The following is a 20,311-nucleotide window of genomic DNA, read 5'->3' on the forward strand; positions in this document are numbered from 1 at the left end:
GTAGAGAATATTAAAGTTTCTAAAATGAAAACAAAAATTCTTGAGTTAATTCAGGATTGTAAATTTTAACTCAGTTAATTTAACAAATTAAATTCAAATCAAGAGTCTTCCACTTGTTTATAAGTAAAAATTGAAAAACCCAGAGATCAAGTAAAAGTGTAATAAAAAGATAATATGGTGCATTTAAAAAAACAGCTTGAAGAATATAGTAATATATACAAATATTAATACTGGATCAACATTACAAGACATTCCGATCCCTACCCATGATACATCTATATTTTCAGCCCCCATGTTGACCTAACCTACTTATAAACCAAAAAAAAAAAAAAGGAAAAAGGCATATAACTTGCGTGAAAGAATACATTAAGAAGAACGCCATGAATCCATGGACCATGATCCCACAATCTAAGCTAGAGTCATCTAACTAGGCTACATAGCTATTCACCAATCTGCCATCCAGTGTTTTTATGTGTAGGATTAGACGCTCGAGTTCAAGAGCTTTCCCCGAGGTTTTATTTGAACATCACCAAAAGAGCTCTCCTGTTCCGCTTGAATGTAATCCTTAGTCTTCAGCACCTGTCAAACACAAAGTTCAATTTTTTTATCAATGAACAGAACATCATTTATGTAGGCACCAAGAGCTAAGGTGACATTACACAGCCAAAACGTTTATGGGTATAGTCCGTTACAGACAGAACTTCGACTTAACAGTATAATTCCTACTAAAAAGGTCAATTTCCCCATCAACCGAGGTAATATCCTTAAATTGTAGTTATGGTTCCAATATACTATTTTCATAAAAAGGTATAGGGAGGACAATGATCTGATATTAAAGTCCTCCTTTTTTGAATTTGCAAGATCAACCAGGCCCTTTTCCCAGATCAATTCAGTGAAATAGCATTGTTCGAGCTAAAAACTTCGCATGAAGCCTGAAAAGATTGGATTCATAATAATATTTGAAAAGGAAAAAGACAATTATTCTGAAATGATGCTTCAGATAATGACATACAAAGTATATTTATTCTAATTAGGTAAGTATGATATTTCACGTACCAATGTCTCAAAAAACATTCTTGATGCTTCTTTACGAGTTTTCCCAATCAATAGGTTTTCCAAGGAAACAACCTTCTTCGCTTGGTCAGATTCCTTTTCAAACATGAGTTGGAGATAGTTGGCAACAGCTCTGCAAGACGGAAAATATCAGAATTGATCACTCATCAAAAACTTCGACTCAAGCTGTTGAGGATCTGAATTAATTTGAACTTTTAATAGAGATCAACCTAAATGAACCATTATTAACACCTCCGCAGATAAAAGGAAAAAGAACCACAAACCTGGTACGTGAAGACCAGCCACTATTGTCCAGAATGCGTCTCTCTTCAGTATCGAGCACATCGCTTTCATAATCTTCAATAGCATCATCATCATCGACATTCAAAAAATCTGGACAATAAGCAAATCGGATCAGTATCTTAAGCCATAAGCTCTATATAAGAGGTTGAGACAAGGATTATATTTGCAAAAGATCTATACTGAAGTCAGTGACACTGCCAATTATTGATCAGAAGAAAGCCAAAAGAAAACACGAGGCACCAATTAAAACACCTGCATAACCGTAGTGTCTCTCAAGAAACCCGAACCCAAGCAGACCCTCGATTCAATTTGACAAAATACTATGGTTTTAACAGGGATAAAAATTTTAGAAAACTATTTGAATTTGCAAAATGCACCCAGAAACAGAATAAAAAAAACCAAGAGGAAAATGAAAAAAACAATACATCCTTTATCGTTCAATAATTGCAACATTTCTCCCTGGATTGCAAAAACTATTTGAGAGAAATACAGCTACTACTAATGACAAAAAATACACTAGAACAATAAAATACAAGAGAAAAACAAACCTGTATCGTGCTCGATAGCATCTACCCCAAATTCCTGAATTACAAAAGCAACAGAAAGATACATTAAGCACCTTGGTATTAGTAAATTAAACAAGGAACCTAATCTTAAACCTTTAAACATTGTTCAAGCATTTTTATTGGATCCTGTCACCCTTTGTGCAAGTAGCACCTTGGCACTTAAAAACAAATGGAAAAGTTTCAAGTAATTCGACTAAACAGAAAAAGATCATAGCTTCCATGAGCTAAAACACCAACTTGCCAATGAATTTTCCATTTTTCTTAAACTGCAACAACTTTCATTTGTACCTTTAACTCAGCATTCCATAATGAACATACACAAAAAGCAGAAAGGAACTTATATGGCAGGCAGTTCAAAAGTTAATGCAGCTTCAAGAAAATATAACTTTAAAGAGTGCAAAAGGAAAAAATGATATGAGCTTTCTCTAGAAACAATAATATGGCTAATGAGACAACATAGCTTTCATACACCCCATCTACCCTGAGAACAACCCTTCATAAAGAATACCATGATATTTACACAGCCAGATATAAATTTACCATAAGACATTATTTCACAAATTTCAAATCAAGGATATAAATTTTAAAATACACTTACAGTATTGTTTCTGATGTCATTAAACTCAGGAAGAATGGAGGTGGATTCCATCCCAATCTTTGCATCATCATCGCAAAACGGAAGACCCTCGCCCTCATTTAATGTGGTCTTCTGAGAACTTAATGTTTCTACCGATGAATCTAACCTTATATACTCACCAATATTGTCTGATGTTAGGCGGCACTCGTCATCTCTAAGGCCTATATCATGGGTTCTATCATTATTTGCAATTCCAAGCTTAACATCACGACAATCATCAACCTGATCCAACGTAGGGCCAGCCCTCTCATCAAGAGCAACAGACTCCGAGATCCTGAAATCGTGGACAGGTGAAGAAAACGAATCCTGCCCTGTAACTAGGTTTATATCAAGGCTGTCATGTTTCTCTGATATATATTCACGTCTTTCATCTATGATAGCTTTCTCAGAAACACCATTGTCTATCTCAAACTCTCGTACACATGATCCAGAAACATCTTCCACAGTATGTAATTGACCGGACACATCAACGTGCATGGCCGTCACAACATCAGTAGATGTTTCAACAGACAGTGTATCAACTTTATTATATTCTGATGAGTTTACTTCAGAAACACTATCAGGACAAGATACTCGATCAGCCCCAGAAGCAACTGATGGAATAGCATCACCACAAACTGGAGTTCTCATAGAATCAAATTCTAAACCAGCCATTTCTCGGTCAAAATTTAACATCTCTTTCATGATCTCATTATCACCTGCCTGCATCTCCTTCAGCAGATTACTACCATCCATAAGTAGTGCTGATTCTCGTTCACTTGGAGTCTCCAACAAACTCCCACCACTCCCTTGCAAAACCTCATCTCCCGCAGTAGAGGATACAAGAGTTCCTATAGCATCATTTTTGTCATTGAGATTTGGCCTTATAGAAATGTCAGCAGTTAGGGGCTCAACGGCCCCCACAGCTTCTGGTTCCTCAACAAGTGAGGGTGGCCTCATTGACATGTCAGCCTCACTTGTTTCCTTGTTCCTATCATCTCTTAAAATTCTGATTCCACTCAGATCAAATTCATCATCATCCAATAATCTAAAGGCCGAACACATTCCTGGAGATGGAGGGATAAGAATTAGGTGCAAATGCAATTATGCCATAGGGTCATAGCCCACTATAGGCAAAAGCTACACAGCCAAGGAATATCAATAGACTTGAAAATTTATCTCAGCGCAGTACAGACTGAACCATACCCCGACACAAAATAACTAATTGACAAGCACATCAAACCAGTTTTGTAAAACCTACAAGCAAGTAGCAACACGAGGATAGTAATAGTTTTAAAATATAACATAAATAAAAGTGAACTTAAGTAGCATCTTAAGAAGGGCATCCATATGCCCATTATACAAACCAACCAATCCAGTGTCATAATGCAAACTGTCAAATACAGGCACAGAATGAAGGTAAATTCATTGAAGAAAAGTGACATATTTTGGCTGGAGTCAGATAGTATCACTTCTCAACCAATTATGAAAGAAATATGATGTAGATCACTTCCTGCATTTGGTCAGAGACTTCCTTACGTGTTTTTTTCTTAACAAAATGACTTCAAAGATGTACCACTACTCCAAAAAAAATTGCAGCAACTGCTATGGACCTTGAAGGAAAATGAAATTATATACTTGTGTAAACTAACTCTTGAAAAACGAGTGCAGTGAATTCATCGTTCCATAGCAAAATATGTCTGTCCCAATTAACAGTATTTTTAGAGAAGCGGAACAAATAAATACTTCCACATCATATACCTGTAAATACAGGTTCACTGAAAAGTTCATCCTCCAAAAATTGCTTCTGAAGCACCCAAACTTCAAGGTGTGTACAAGGAGCTTTCTTCCGAACACGACGTATGTCTTCAGTATTTGTTAGCTGTTGCCTGATCGTGCTGAGCAAATAGAAAACATAGTTCAGAAACTTTAAAAAACAGAAGATATCAACAAATAAAAACGCAAAAATATAATAGTCCATAAAAACCCCTAGAAGACATTTCTTAAGTGTAAATAAACATATCACTATCACCAGAATAGTCCTACGAATAGGTCAATACATATTGCAACACAAATTTCAAAAAATAACACCCTGAAAAGGCTTTATTTTTGTTCGTCTAAAGCCATCAACCTTCTTCACTAAATCAAACAGGCCCCTCTATGTGAACTACTAGCAAGTAATAAGGTGTGACGTACTGGCTCCAGAGCAGTATTATCATTTATGAATCGATAACTGCATTTGCCAGATATCACCTAAAAATCACTCATTTTGTTAATTACAATCCATAATATGCGTTCCTGATTTTTCAATCAAACAGGCTCCCCTATGTTAGGCACCAATCTGCCTGATTATGTTCAAATCTAGTCATCAATTGCAGCAAATAATTTACAAAATCATCAAGAACTTGATAGTATTGAACAAAATTTCACAGGATCTGCTCTCAGATGACGGCTTCACCAGCCAAACAAACATATTAGTGTTGGTGCTAATTCGTTTGTCATCCCCAAATTTTAACCATGCAACAGTTCTTGAAAAGGCTGACTTATATAAAATGAGCTGGAAAATTGAAAAGGTGAACCAAGTTTCAAACTTCATTGTTCTCAAGGTAATACGGGCTCAAAGATCTATTACAAAAGTTCAAAAGCAGTTAAGCTAATTTCCATCTATTGCAACAATTCACCCAGAATTCTTTAAGCTGCCCAAGGTTTTCCAACCTAATCAAAGTTGTTACGGAGTGAGATGTTTTTTCAGGTATAAAAAGACATAAATTTTCGTTTTGGATCATAATGGGCTCATTAAATCAAGTGTACTTTTTATCCATGTGAAGTTGCTGATGATGTATACTACCAAAGATAAAACCTCTTTGTTATCACTAACAAGAATAAGGTTGCATATATCCAACCCCCAAGCCTCTCCATAGGTGGGAGTAATTTAATGACATTAGGGTAGTGGAATGTTGTTATAGCTATGATATAGGTAATTACAACTTACAATGCAAAGCTCTTCAACTAGATTGGTAGCAGAAGCATCTCAAACACAGAATAGATACAGAAAAGGGGAGCAAGATCAGTCTAAAATGCAAAACTTACTCGCCATGTAGTACAGTAGAATCATCAACGAGCACCTTACGCTTGTGAGAAACTGAACGAGTGGCAGTCCTCTGGCGCTTTGTGCGTACCGTATCAGGAGCAGGTGGAGTAGGCTTCAATTTTAATCCCGTAGACTTTATTCCAACTGTTCAATGATCATACAAATTTGGATATAGCAAATAGTAAGCACAGACAAACCAGAAGACAAAAGGCACAAACCTAAGGACCTACAGTGAGCCAAAAAATCACTAATTTGGCCATAATCAGGTAAAAGCTAATCATCAAAAGATAGAAAAAAAAAGAAACCAGTTAGATACCCAATATAGAGGATAACAAGTCATTATCATCAGGAATAGATTCCACAGTTCCTTTGGACTGAGCTCCACCATAGGATTCAATTGAATTAAAGCTCTGTACTGTCAAAGTACTCTCAGTAAAACTTCGTTTCCTCCCAGATACGAGGTTTTCATCAGTAGCATCGTCATTCTTTGTAAAGACTTGTTCACCAGGAGTAGATTCAGCAAGAAAGTTGTGAGAAGGACCAGCTGGCAAATTTGGCATAGACAGCAACATTTCAGGAGGTGGAAAATCAGAAAGTTTTAAGCTAGTTTCCTTTTCTGAATGATTTTCTTCTGCAGTTAGGTTGTCTAACTGTCCTTCAAAGTTTCTGCCAGCACCACAAGTAACTTCATGAGCTGCCTGGTCTTCCATTGACATTGGTTCCACTTCATCTGTATAAAATGTTTTAACGGGAAAAATCAGCTTATAGCATTCCCTAGTAAGTAACTTAAACATTAAAACAAACCAACCTTTAAAAGTTGTAGAAATACCAGTAACATTAGTTGCACCTTCCCTTCCGAAGGTCGCATATGAACTCCCATCATCTTGAGCTGGGAAATTTGAGGAATTGAACAAATTATCCGCTCCATCACAATAAGGGACTTTGGAGTCGCACACACGAAGCACGGGAGTAGCAAAGTCTGATGACTTCTCAACATTGAACTCAAATGTCTCAGCATCTTCCAAATTTAGACCTGGTTGAAATGAATTCTTACGTTCAGAATCATGAGTCGCAGCTTCAAAATTGCCTAGCATAGCAGGGCCATCTAGTTTATTGTTTTCCTCTCTGATATTAAGGAGTGGATGGTGCATGCCATTAAGATCAGTTTTGTTGAAGCCAGCGTAGTTAGCACAGTCATGAACATCAATTATTTGTTCATTATCTAGAGGACTCGAGTTTGGAATAGCAGCTCCCACATTGTTGGTTGCCACCAAACCCTCATTTAAAACATCGGGTTTAGCAAACCCAGATGAATTGAAATCCAGAGACTCAGTTCCAAGAGTCCCATCATTGTCATTGTCCTTCCCATCCACATAATGAAAGTTTCCGTTAGAGCGAAAACCAGCATCACCCAAATCAGAGGGAGTGATAGGACCTGAAGCAGTTCCAAACACTTCTTTTCCAGCCAGTTCAGAAGGGATATTGTCCTCGTCCATATGATTATCCATGTGATCATCAATATGATCATCACTGACCAGTATTTCCTCCTTAGAGTTCGGCAAGTTTGGCTCTTCTGTTAGTCCTGGAGTAGAAGGTGCCTGCAAACTCAACAATATGAATGTTAAAAAAGTAAAATATTAATTAAAATAATTTACACCTTGTATTTAGCTAATAGTTTTCTTTTTAGTGGGCCTCTAACTTTACTTTTTGATTTTTTCTCTTCTCCCTCAAGAATTTCCTCTTTTTATTGTTTTAGTGTAACCATGGCACCACCATGCCCCATTATGGGTATGCCTATGCTGATGGGGCTCTACTCATCAAAAGGAAAAAGTACGAGTATAAAAGCAGAATAGATAAATGATGTTCCAACCTGGATACTAAAGTAATTTACGGTTGCAGGGGGATCAGAAACATCCTCACCCAGCTCATTGCCTTTGGACGGCGCAGGTTCTTTGGTAGATGTCTCAGGACCAACACTAAGATAAAAGAAAACTAAATAATTATGAAAGCAGAAGAGAAGTGGAACAACCTAATCAACATAACTGAAATATACTCCAATTGATTATTCTTTTGAACCCTTGATTAAATAAAAAACCAAATTTTCAAAACATTTTATACCCCAAAATACATGAATAAGTAATCAGAGAACGACCAATCAAACAGATTCTACCAAAGACATACAAGATAACTCATTTTTAAAAAGAACAAAAAAATAGCAAACGTTCCATAGTTCTCTTTGATAACAAACTGGTGACTTGGGATTGGCATATATAAATATCACTGAGGCTTATTCCGGCCCCCTCTCTTCCTCTTGTGGGGAAGGGCATGCAGCATAAATTTGAATTAATATAACAGTAGATACAAGATTGTCAAGGGAACAGAAATGAACCTGAAGTAGTTCAAATATATTTAAATAACCTCCAGTATGTCACAACTGACCAAAGAGAAATGAAGTCAAGACGCATATTTGTATTCACATCTCAACATGCATCGATATTATACATTTTTACATGCTCGTATCGGGAACACTTAATTATAATTTCAGAATTTCTTTTAACATGAACTAAGATTAAAGGAAGTATTATAGTTTCATGCCAAAAATTTGGCCAAGGATATGATGCAATTGGTAGATTTCCTAAAAGGAATGCATCACACACTTTAAAGGAAAAGGAAAGAGTTTTTTCAGCACAATTTAAAAAAAAAAAAAGCAACTATGAAAGGACAAAGCACCACAAACATTGAAATAATAATGATAAATCAACAAACAAACAGACAACTTAACGCTCATAGATTCTCTTACTCTGTGCTAACAAGAACACCACTTATTCCTGCATCATCTTCCTTGTCCATTAAAAGTTCCTACATGTACAAAGACAATATTGTTAACGAGAGAAGACAAAATAAGTCAAGCGAGACAAATTGATTATAACCCTCAAATTAATTCCAAAGGATTTTATATTTATTTTGAAGCTTAGTTCATCAGTCAACACTCTATAAGGTAATCTCTGATTGAATTTCAAAATAATTTGACCTTTTCCCTTCTCGCTACGGATTCCCCACACTCCTGCATAATCCTCCAAACATGCCTCAGAAGTGCATCCTTATATTTCACTCTACAACCACATACAAGGTTAGGAAGCTAATCATTGCCATCCAAACTAATGCCAAAGCCATGAACCCATCCAGATGGGTTGTAACCATGAATCTGTAATCCATCTCTTGTGATTATCCACAAAGATGATCTCACTCCATTCCGTTTGATCCAACACTCATTCCTCCAGATGATTCATTTTCTATTGTCAGTTTTTTACTGCCTCAATGCAACTCGTAATGGCCGCTCTCAAACTCTTTTCAAAACTCCACATTCCTCACTCACCCACCTCTTGGACAACACATCTTGCAGTTGATGACGAACATGCACAAACCAACACATCTTACTTGATCTTATCCACAATATGTACGTACGCTACAACCATACTCCAAATATCTTCATGCAAAATCATCTCAGTCAAGCAACTTCTCCTTGCTAATCTTTTCACAAGCAACATTTCTAAAAATAAGCACCTAAATTTCAAACATATAGAGTAGACAGTAGCACTAGTCTAATAGTTAACCAACAAATTAACTTTTTTAAGAGCAAACGTGCTCTACAGTTACACCAATCCCTCGTGACTGTTACGTTGGCATACCTCGAAGCCATACACAAGTGTTACAGCTGTTACATAAGACTGAAATAAATTAGTATGCAGCTCAAATGTAATCCCCCCTTTTCTCATCTACCTGTATTTGCTTGATTGTTTCACCTCTTCCTCAGCCCTTCCCTCTCACCAAGTTTGTAAGAGGGCAGAATCTCCTATAATTACCACAAAGAACAAATCACCGGTAGCTTCTAACTTTTAAGAGATACAATAGTCAAGCCAACTACTAAGATTAGCAAAGACTTCTTTTTGAAAAGGAGGGCAGCAAGTGTTTTAAATATCAAAAAGAAGCATACATTGAGAAATCCTCCAATCAAAAGATTCAAAAATAGGTCTAGGCAAATCCGCAAGTGTAAAAAATGATACAATTCTACCAATATAACCAATCAGAACTTTAGTTTGGAAATAGGGTAAGTATAACAGCTATAATCAAGGGAAGACAAAATTTATTTCAACATCGAGTTATTGACAAAAGTAGATTTTCACATAACCTTTCCATAATCAGACTTAGTCACATTTGTCAAACATTATCATTCAGAGAATCTAATTACCTCATCAAGATCTAAACCGATCTGAGATGCATCACCATCACCGAAACGCTCTGAAATAAAGCTAAAATAAATGAATAAAGATGAAATGAACATAAATGTAAATAACTACAAAGTCGCACCTCCAAAAAGAATCTGAAGGCGTTCTAGAAATTCAAACCAAGAAAAAGCAACTGACCATCAGGACCAAATTGTGATGTTGGAAAAGACACACTATCCATGGTATCTTGTAGAGTAATTTGCTCTCTCGTGCTAACATGCTGATCCACAAAATTGCTGCAAAATATAAGCAGTTGTCAAACCATGGCAAAAGTTGACCAATCTGAAATTGCAACCCCTGTATTTTACCCCATGTTTTATTTTGTTTGTCCACTTTGAAATCTTTCCTTTTCAGTCACATACTTCTCTCCACTTTAACTATACTTTTCCACACATTGGTCAAGGCTTCCCAGGTATATTACCAATAATTTTCACTCTCCATGATATTATCTACCATGAGACCCAAACAATCATCTTCTCATCACCACCTTTGAAAATTATTGCTACAATAACATGAAAAACAAAACGAAACTGGAACAATCTTGGTTCAAGAAACAAGTTCATGATGGAAACCTACCCTTGAAATGCTTCATTGTCTGGAAGCTCAAAATCGTCAAGATCAAATGTCTCTGGCAAAGTAATTGAATGGTAGGGTGCCTTGGACTGCTCAGGAGGTAAATCAACTGCAGTAGAGCGAAAGGCTTGCTTGACTTTAAGCAAAGCCTCACTACAATCGTCGAAGAGATAATTAACTTTTTTCGAATATATTCTAACAACACCTAGCAGCAAATGGCTAGACAAGCGGAGTGCGATTGGAACATCTGGGGAAAGAATTGAATCTGTAACCACCAAAAAAGGACTAAATTACAATCCCAAAAAGGACAAGGGGCGAGAGCAAAGGATAATACTGCAATAAAAGATTGATTATATATTATCTGCCACATCAACTGGAGTTCTAATTTTTTAAAACAAGATCCTCCAAATGCTTTTAAAATTAAATATGCAACATGTGCGCATCAACCATACATGTTCTAGATGTTCAAGAAGCATAAAGGGGAAAACCTTCATAAAAAGGAATGTTTTCTCGACATTTATAATAGACTAATAGTCCATACATTCATGAATTAAAGCATCTAAGGCTGTAATGCATACATTAAATATCCGAAAGCCAGAAAAAAATCCAGTTCGAAAATTATAGAGAAAAGGAAAAATAAAATCATTGCATTGAAGAATGCACTATTCAATGTTCATTGCGTCAAGGGACCCTAGGTTTAGAGCCATCTAGCAAGGCCACCAAAGAACAAGCCTCTGAGAAAGCGTGAATGACTATAAATACTGCCACTTTAACACTGCCAAAAATACCAAAGATAAAAAAACAGCCACAAAAGGGTTATATTGTCAAGATGAGTAAAACATTTACAGATCAAATCTTAACCTCCAAGATTTTCCATTTTAAGCAAAAGCTACCAAAATTATAACCATCAAAGCTCATAAATAATGATTACACCTACATCAAAGCCCTAATTTTCCAGATAAACGGACAAAAGAATTTACAAAGGGCAATCAGTAGAAACGATAAGGTGCTCTCCCAACTAAACATTCATATTTTCTTCAAAATGTCCTATTCATAATATAAAAAAATCTGAAAAGTCTAAATCCAACAAAGGAATCAAAAGATAAAAAGTCATCAACAATATTAAATTTAATGAATCGTTATGAATAAATACAAGCAACAGAATTATGAATTACAAGGAGTCACCAATACACCATCTTGTAAAACGCGTTATCTCATAACAGCAAACTGAAAACTCGTTTTTGCACTGTATCGCAATGTAAAGGCCGCATTTTTGCACTGTAATCTTATTCCTCATGCAATAAGACATAAATATATGGATCAATTTTTGAAGATCTCTTTAACCATTGTCAATTCAGTACCAATTCACCATTGCTTGTGCCAAAATGCATTTGGATAATTGCTCCTTATAGGAGAATCTCATGATTCTGAGCTTACTCAATTGCAATCTTCGAAGATTATGAGCTTGGATATGTGCTCCTTATTAGAAAACATCATGGCTCCTCTTACATATCATATTACTTATGAATATGGTTTCAAAAAAGCAATTCTCATGTTTGACGCACAACCTAACTCGAAGCACAAACGCCCAAGAGGCGAGCTAGGGAAAACAAATTAGAACAAAAATAAGGGGCACCAGAGAAGAAAATGTGAGACAAGTCAAAAGTAAGTTTTTTCAAATAAAAATTTCCTAAGGCTATGAGATGTTCTATCCTATTTAATCTATAAAAGCTACTGACAACTACATGTATTAAGTCATGTATGCCACGCTTAATCCAAAAGGTGCGCCTCGAACGGAGGTTCTAGAAAAATCGTACTTATTAGTCTAGGCACAGTGATATAAAAAAGGTGTTCGCATTTTGTGCTTTTTTGCACCTTGCACTCTTCCACACTTTTTGAGCTTCTGGTTGATTATAGAGAATAAAAGGAAGAAGGATTTGCTCTTGTTTACGAAGAGAGAATGAAAAAGGGAATGATTTTCTTTTTATACCAAGAGAGAAAAAGAAAAAGGGGACAAAATAAGGATTTACTTGAGTTTTAACACTTTGTGAACTTTTCTTCCAAGGCCTCCACACGACTAGGTGCCATCTTTTCCTTTTTCTCTTTTTCTTTCTTCTTTCTTATAAATTTTTCATATTTTTTCTATTCTTCTTTTAGATTCTTCATCTTTTCCCTTCTATTCATATGGCTTCCTCGATTTTCAGTCTTCTAGTTTTTTTCTTTTAATTTTCTTTTCTTCAAACATTACTTGTGATTTTTTTTCTTCTAATTTACCACACTATTTCTTTTTTCAATTTTTCCTCCTCTTCAAGCTATGTGTCTTTTACCTTCTAGATTTTCCTATTGTTCTCTTATAAGTTTGTCTTTTTTCTATCTTTTTTTGTTTTGTAACAATTAGACATATAAAATTAAAATGTAGATAAGGTAACCCTCTTGTGCTACTATTTGAAATATATTCTAGAATTGTATTATTAGCTTTTGAGCCAAAAGGAGCTGTAGGAGACCAAGACCCTTTTACGCCTTGCGCCTTCTAAAACTAAGATGGCTTGGTTAGAAATCATGTTATACTAATAACACCTTATATGACTGAATATGGAACAGCTGGGTGGTTGATCACACCTTATATACTACTAGTAAAGTAAGATCAAAAGCTCAGATTATCCCCTTCAACTAATTCACTACCTTGTCGAAAGTGTACTCAATTACCTTCACTTAAAATCTAAGTGCTAAAAAAAACATCTTTAACAATTTAATCACTCATTAAGGTAAAGTACGTTATCATTTAATTTATTTTATTTTAATATTGGGGAGCAAATAAAACTAATAATGTAACCAACTTCACCAAGAAATCTACCAAACTTTCTTGTGCTCACCAAACCCACTCTACATGCTCTCAAAGCTATCAACGTTACTTGCTCATCTTTTATTGTTGAGCATTGAAAAATTCAACAAATATTTATAATTCTTCCTCGTACATTTATAATGTATCTTCCTCATTTCTAATTAGTAAAGATACTTTTAATTAAACTTTTAATTTTGGAAGAATTAAAATTAAATGGCTTCACCTAAACAAGGTTTCAAGGGCTGATACATGCAATATTACTCTTATAAATGCAAAGTTTGTTTATGATTTATCATTAACACTAAACATCATCTACAACTTCACATTAAATAAAAGTAGTGCATGGTTTAATGATTTCTTTTACTAGAGTCCATAATCCAAAACCAAATAGGAGTAACTAAAAATCTTCCGTTCCAAGATAAAATAAGTAATATTTTTTAAAATATACTTCTATGTTCTTCAGCTTACACCAATCTAGTTGCTAAGATATAGTAATACAAAAATAATGACATGAGAGGACATTTTATACAATTTGGTGTGATAACCTATGAGTTGTCATTACTTGTAAAGCATTTTTATTACAAGGTGAAAATGCACATAGCAACGAAGTAAGACATCTCTTTATTCTATTTTTATGTACATTTTTTGTTCTTATTAAAGAAAATACATTAGGCACAAATACAAAAAATAGAAATAAAATCAGTGATCATACTCCTTTAAATCCTAATCGAAGTGATCAATATTCAACGGATCAATATTTAACTTCTAGAATTATAAAGGCAATTGCATCATTCTTACATGATAATTAACCTTAAACATAGGCCGTCGTCATGCAAAACTAGCAAAAACATTCTAGGATGAAATTAAGTCGGAAAAATATGTTGGATCCTTTAATATAATTACCTACTAAATTATAACGAACATTAAAAAAGAAATTAGTAGCCTTATATCAAAATTATCCTCATAAACCTTGCAATTCTTACATCTAAGGATATCAAGCTCCACCAGACACGGCAACATCATAACAGGTTTTCAGTTTTCAATGGTCTTTGTTAGCGCAACTAATATCACTATACCAGACACCAGTATTTAACAACCTTTCATCATTGCTAGATTGAACTTTGACGTCCAAGTTCATAAGTTTTCTAGCCGAACACTAACACAACCTTTTTCCCATAACATCCATCAGATAGCATTGCTCTAAATCATGAGACCTCTCTAAACCAACTACCCTAACCAAAAACATTTTCTCAACCTTCACAGATTTTAAAAGAGACAGTATTTTAAGATCATCTAAACAAAACATACATCCTAATACCACCCATTTCATTAGTTTCTCTTCACTGACATAATGATTAAGCATACAACCCATGTCTGCAAGGTGATTTACGAAATTGATAGCCCAAAAAATTGATTTCCTTCTCTTCCCATTCCATCCACCACAACGTTATGTACTCTCATACAAGTACCAATTGTTTGAAAGATCTACCCAAGGGCATCATAAAAATTGGGAGCCACACATATTATAACGACATAGCACAACTTCATCAAAAAGGCTACGCCAAGTGGGTCCGTCCCCAGTCACCCCTTCCTTCTCTTCTACCTAATTATGAATCTAAATACAAAGCCCCGCAAGTTTTTTGGAGAATAACATCAGTAACCAATAATCTACCCTAAATTATGTTCCAAAAATAAACACAGGGACGGGGGACCCAACTCTATTTACTTTCAGAAATAAAAGATCACTAGTTGATTTAATTGCTGGCAAGTTTTCACTGATAATAATTAATACTTTTTCTATCGAGTACCACGAAACCAATAGACTATCGTATAACTGCTAAAAACAGCAATCTATCTTTAATGTAACCAAAATTCTCAGCAAAACATAAACCATTAAATAGGGGGAAAAATACAAAAAAAAAAGGAGTAACTAACCAACAGAAACTCCAATATCAGTATCAGCAACTTGATTCTTTCGAAGTTTCCGCTCCAGATGAGCTGCAATCCATATAGTACCCAAAGGTCCTTTCTTTGCCAATATAAACTGCGAATAAAACATTTTTCTTCTTCTCCGACTTCAAGATGACTAAAATTTATCAAACATCCAAAACCATCAAGAAACCATTAACTCTCTTATAAAATACCCTTAATTCCAGCTACTTTGAGCCAAAATAGTAATACCAATAAATTCAACCAACCTAAGTCACCAAAACCCTAACTTCATGAACTCAAAAATAACCGAAAACCTTCACTTTAACCATGCAAATTACTCGAAGCAAAGAATCCGCATAAATCGCCGAACGACTTTACTCAGTTTATAATTCCACTAAATAAGATCAAATTCGATCGATTTCATCACCTTCTAGCAAAAGCAACACTATTGCATAAGCCCTAATTCAAACATCAAACCCTAATTTCAGCTAAAAGAAGAAAATTTAATGTACAAAGAGTGAAATTGAGTTGAATACAGTGAGAATTTAAAGCAAATGAAAATCAAGATCGAAAAGGGAGGGAGAATTTCGCAACGTATAAACAGGAGAGAGAAAGTAAATTTAAGAGACAGAAAATGGAGAGAGAAATGAAAAATACAACTAAGAAAATGAAGAGAGAGAAATTAATTTAGCTGCAAAAAAATAGAAGTAATATATGATTTTTTTTATCTTTGTTAATGACCGTCAATTTAGTTTGCGTAAGTGGATTGATGTTGTGATGAACGGTTGAGATTTAATAAGTTATAGATGGATTCTAAATACTTTATTTTCATTAGGCGCCATGTATAATTTTTTTTGAGTGTTTGAATATTTTCAAACTAATTATTATTGAATTTAATAATAGCTTGAATTTAGTATATTTATAAGACTTAGTTTGATTTTTGTTTAGTTTCATTAAATATCAATATATTTAATTTAATGACTGTTTAAATGACTAAACCTGAATTTTAATGCATTTAAGCTAAAAAAAATTAAGATATAAGTTAGTTGATATACTGTATAAACTAAATATAATTATTTGTACAGAGTAGGAGTAGCAAGTACTTTCTCTTTACCACAAAATTTGTCACAAACTCATACTTTCCTTTTCCGACCATTAAAATTTAATGTCTATTTACATTAGTCTTGATGTTTATTTACCGTATCTTTAATACCTATTTATAATATCTTAAATGTCTACTTGCATTATTTTTAATGTCTACTTACAATTAGAGCTATTCAAATGTGACCCAACCTGAAAATCCAAAGCGAAACCGAAAGTTAACTGACCCGAAAATATGTTTCTTTTTTTGGTTTATCGAACCGACATTATCCGAACCGAAGTTGCACCCGAACTGCGACCGATTTTTATAACCGACATATAACCATTAACCGAGATTACCCGATACTAATAATGAACGACCCGAATCATGCTCAAAACCGAACTTGATCTGGCTACAATCGACTTAACCCGAACGAATTTTTAATCGAAATACTGTAAATCTGAACCAATTTTTGATATAGAGGTATGATTGATTCATATTCAATCATCTTATTAGATAATCTAATAAAGTAATAGAAATTTTAATAAATTAAATTTTATACATACACGGTTTCATATATTTAGAGTTAATTATCAATGGTCAATGTTTATTTAACTATTTTTAATCAAATTAGATGAAAAATGATAAAACTTTAATTTTAGTTAACAGTCAAACAAGTAAAAGTAACAACGTAATAATCACTAATTGATTTGCATTCTAACTATTTTGCCTTAACTAAGGAGAATCTTATCATCAATTAAAAAATGTCTAACAACTTAATCTGATATTGACTCGATCTATAGTAATTAGTAATTTGTAGCCGAATTCTACTGAAAAATAATACTCGAACCCGATCTGTACCCGATAAAACCGAACCAATTATTAACCGATGACAGTTCGAGATCGATTGACTACTCGACACGAACTTCAACTGACACCGAACCAATGCTAACCCGATAGCTCAAATAACTGATCTTCAACTGAACTGTGACTAACCGGCCTGACTCGAGTGTGACCCGCCGTAACACGCATCCAAAAAATAACCGATCCGAAATACAACTGAACCGAATGACACCCGTCCGAAACCGACTCGATCACCCGAATGAACACCTCTACTTACAATATTTCAAAAGATATACATTAGATCGTCCCAATTAAAAATTGTGTTTCAAAGAGACCGTCTCTCATAAAAAATCTATCTTAATTTGATCTATCATATTTGTTTTAATTCTATTTTGGGTTGTGACCAACACATCTTTAATTTTCATCATGTCATACACATCTAACTTAACTCGTTTGTTTTATCCAAACATTGTCCCACTTGTTTTTTTTAATAAAAAAACAATTTACTTATTCCCTTTTCTTAAATTTTCTTCTAATTGTCGTTGGGGTAATTTTCATGGACACAAAAAGTATTTTAAGATTAAAATATCAAGCTCAACTACTAAAACCACATATTTTGTCAAGCAATAGTCGATAGGAGTATTTAATTTTTAATAAGTAATTGCATGCCAATACATCGAAACTACATGTTTGAAATAATATGATCTTGTGTTAAATAAACTATATTTTCATCAAGTGTAAAGTATTGTATCCTCTCCTTCATTATTGGATAATTTTAAATGTTTATACTTTATATTGATGTAAGCCATTTTAAATTGATTTAATTGGTTTTGCTTTTTTCCCATTTAAGTACTTTCTCAATTTCATATATTTGTTATATTTGACTTTTTACGCAATTTAATGTATTATTTTGATCATTTATATATTGAACTATATACATCTAATCTAAAAATTATAAAAAATTAATGTTATAAGAGTGTGCGATTAGACGATTCAAACAAACTTTCATTTGCTTGTATTTTTTCTTACACATTAGCTGCAATATATAAAATAAGCTTGAACATCATCATCATCATCATCATCATCATCATCCTACCCAGTGTCTCATGCTCATAGAAAACTAAGGATAGGGTCTGGGGAGGGAAAGAGTGGCAACTCATACCCATAAAGGAGAGGGCGGCCAAAGGAGTTTCCCGACTCGAGTAAGATAAAGAGACGTAGATACACGTGGAAGATAACTAAAAGGCCTGTAAAAAAAGAAGAAGAACTCACTACAAAAGAAAACAAAGAACTAAAAGAAAGGGAATGAGAAAAGCAAGAGGTTAAGGATACAGAAGGTACACTAAGAGGGCATCAGTAATCTAAGACATGGATATGGCGTCTCCAACTACTTCTATCCCTAGTCAGGTCCGCAGAGAGGTTTAACTCCTGCAAGTCAACTCTTATTTGCTCATCCCAAGTTCTCATGGGTCTTCCTCGACTCCTCTTACCCTCTACTAAATGCTTTCTACCCTCCTCATAGGGGCGTCGAAAGTCTTTCTCTGCACATGTCCAAACCACCTCAATCTATTTTCGCGCATTTTTCCAGATATAGGGGCTACCCCTAGTTTGTCTCTAAACTCTTGGTTCCTAATTCGATTCATTAAAGTGTTCCCACACATCCACCTTAGCATACGCATCTCTGTAACTTCCATCTTATGTTCGAAAATCTTCTTTACAGGCCGACATTCGGTCCCACAAAGCAGAGCGAGTTTGATTGCGGCTCGGTAGAATTTTCCTTTTAACTTGCTTGGGAATTTCCTATCACATAGCACTGTGGTGGCTGCTCGCCACTTGAGGCAACCCGCCTGTATACGATGATTTACATCCCCGTCAATCTCTTCATCCCTTTGAATGATCGATCCCAAATATTTGTACTTGGTTTTGCTTTTAACAACTGTTTTATCTATGGACACCTCTGGTTCACCTACCAGTGGTGACCCGCTAAAGTCACAGCGCAAATACTCGGTCTTCGTACGACTAATGCACAACTCTTTACCTTCTAGAGCTTCTCTCCACTCATCCAATTCATTGCTAACCTTCTCTCTAATCTCTACTACCAGCACTATGTCGTTAGCGAAAATCATGCACCATGGTACCGTCTCCCAAATAGATTTAGAAATCTCTTCCATTATGACAGAAAAAATGAAAGGGCTTAGTGTCGATCCTTGATGTAGTCCCACTTTAACCGGAAAAGACTCCATTATCCCCACCGGTGTTTGAATGTTAGTCGAAACTATGTCATACATATCCCATATAGCCTCAATGTACATTGAGGAAATACCTCTGGCCTTGAGGCTATCCCAGATGACACGTCGTGGTATGCTATCATATGCTTTCTCCAAGTCAATGAACACCATATGCAGATCTTTCTTTCGCTCCCTATATTTCTCCATCAGTCTCCTCAAAATATGAATTGCCTTAATGGTTGACCTTCCTGGCATAAAATCGATTGGTTCTCTCTAATCACCGTTTCCTGTCTAATTCTCCCCTCTATCACTCTTTCCCACAATTTCATTGTATGGCTTAGGAGTTTGATACTTCTATAGTTGCCGTATACTTGCGCATCGCCTTTATTTTTAAACAGAGGTACTAGTAATCACAAATAAGCTTGAACGAATATCATTAATAACCATCATGTAACAAGTATTTCCAAACGGAAAAAGTATAAGCTATTAAGCTAATACTATAAGAATAGAAATCACAAATGGTGCTTGTTGTTAAAAACGTATATTCAACATGTCTTTATTATTGAGATAATTTATTTTTAAAAATTTTTATTGACATTTATTAAGTTGTCGTCTTATAAAACTGCTATGTATTCATTGAAAAAGTTTCTAAAATGTTGTGTATATTAAACTAAAAATACAAATAATTAACATTAGATAAATATTAATTACAGTGACTAACAAGTTATTTTGTTATAAATCTGCAACTTAATAGTATCCTTTTCAATATCCATTAAATAATTATGTTATAATTTATGGTGAGGACTGAACGAACCAATGAAAAAAAAGAGGATAAAACATTCAATTCGAATATAATAAACAAGCAAATGAAGCAATAACATCAATGTTTAACGAAGT

At 34.6% G+C, this 20,311-nt stretch overlaps 1 protein-coding gene across 2 annotated transcripts; it reads right to left on the reverse strand.

Moving 5' to 3' along the window:
* Nucleotides 1-107: 107 nt before the first annotated feature.
* Nucleotides 108-15,938, reverse strand: LOC130797045 (sister chromatid cohesion 1 protein 4). 2 transcript variants are annotated; one of them, XM_057659521.1, is made up of 15 exons: nucleotides 15,266-15,938; nucleotides 10,492-10,753; nucleotides 10,054-10,151; nucleotides 9,879-9,928; nucleotides 8,430-8,488; nucleotides 7,500-7,605; nucleotides 6,459-7,227; nucleotides 5,946-6,359; nucleotides 5,629-5,773; nucleotides 4,300-4,436; nucleotides 2,521-3,605; nucleotides 1,905-1,938; nucleotides 1,338-1,446; nucleotides 1,057-1,186; nucleotides 108-579 (listed from the first exon to the last, which is right to left on the reverse strand). In XM_057659521.1, exons 1-15 carry the CDS (start codon nucleotides 15,387-15,389, stop codon nucleotides 481-483), a joined length of 3,621 nt encoding a protein of 1,206 aa, XP_057515504.1. In that variant the 5' UTR covers nucleotides 15,390-15,938; the 3' UTR covers nucleotides 108-480. The 2 variants fall into 2 exon arrangements, with proteins under 2 accessions (XP_057515504.1, XP_057515503.1); XM_057659520.1 differs by having other exon boundaries at nucleotides 6,438-7,227; nucleotides 15,266-15,936.
* Nucleotides 15,939-20,311: the final 4,373 nt, after the last annotated feature.

The sequence above is a fragment of the Amaranthus tricolor genome, chromosome 12, assembly GCF_026212465.1.
Source record: "Amaranthus tricolor cultivar Red isolate AtriRed21 chromosome 12, ASM2621246v1, whole genome shotgun sequence".
Taxonomy (NCBI): Eukaryota; Viridiplantae; Streptophyta; class Magnoliopsida; order Caryophyllales; family Amaranthaceae; genus Amaranthus; species Amaranthus tricolor.

Excerpts from the sequence above, each read along its gene's own strand:
- LOC130797045 (XM_057659520.1), bottom strand. The coding sequence starts at position 15,389 with ATGTTTTATTCGCAGTTTATATTGGCAAAGAAAGGACCTTTGGGTACT. Across the intron at positions 7,228-7,499 it reads TAAATTACTTTAGTATCCAG|GCACCTTCTACTCCAGGACT; the intron begins GTTGGAACATCA and ends TTGAGTTTGCAG. Across the intron at positions 5,774-5,945 it reads CTTGTTATCCTCTATATTGG|TTGGAATAAAGTCTACGGGA; the intron begins GTATCTAACTGG and ends ATCATTGAACAG.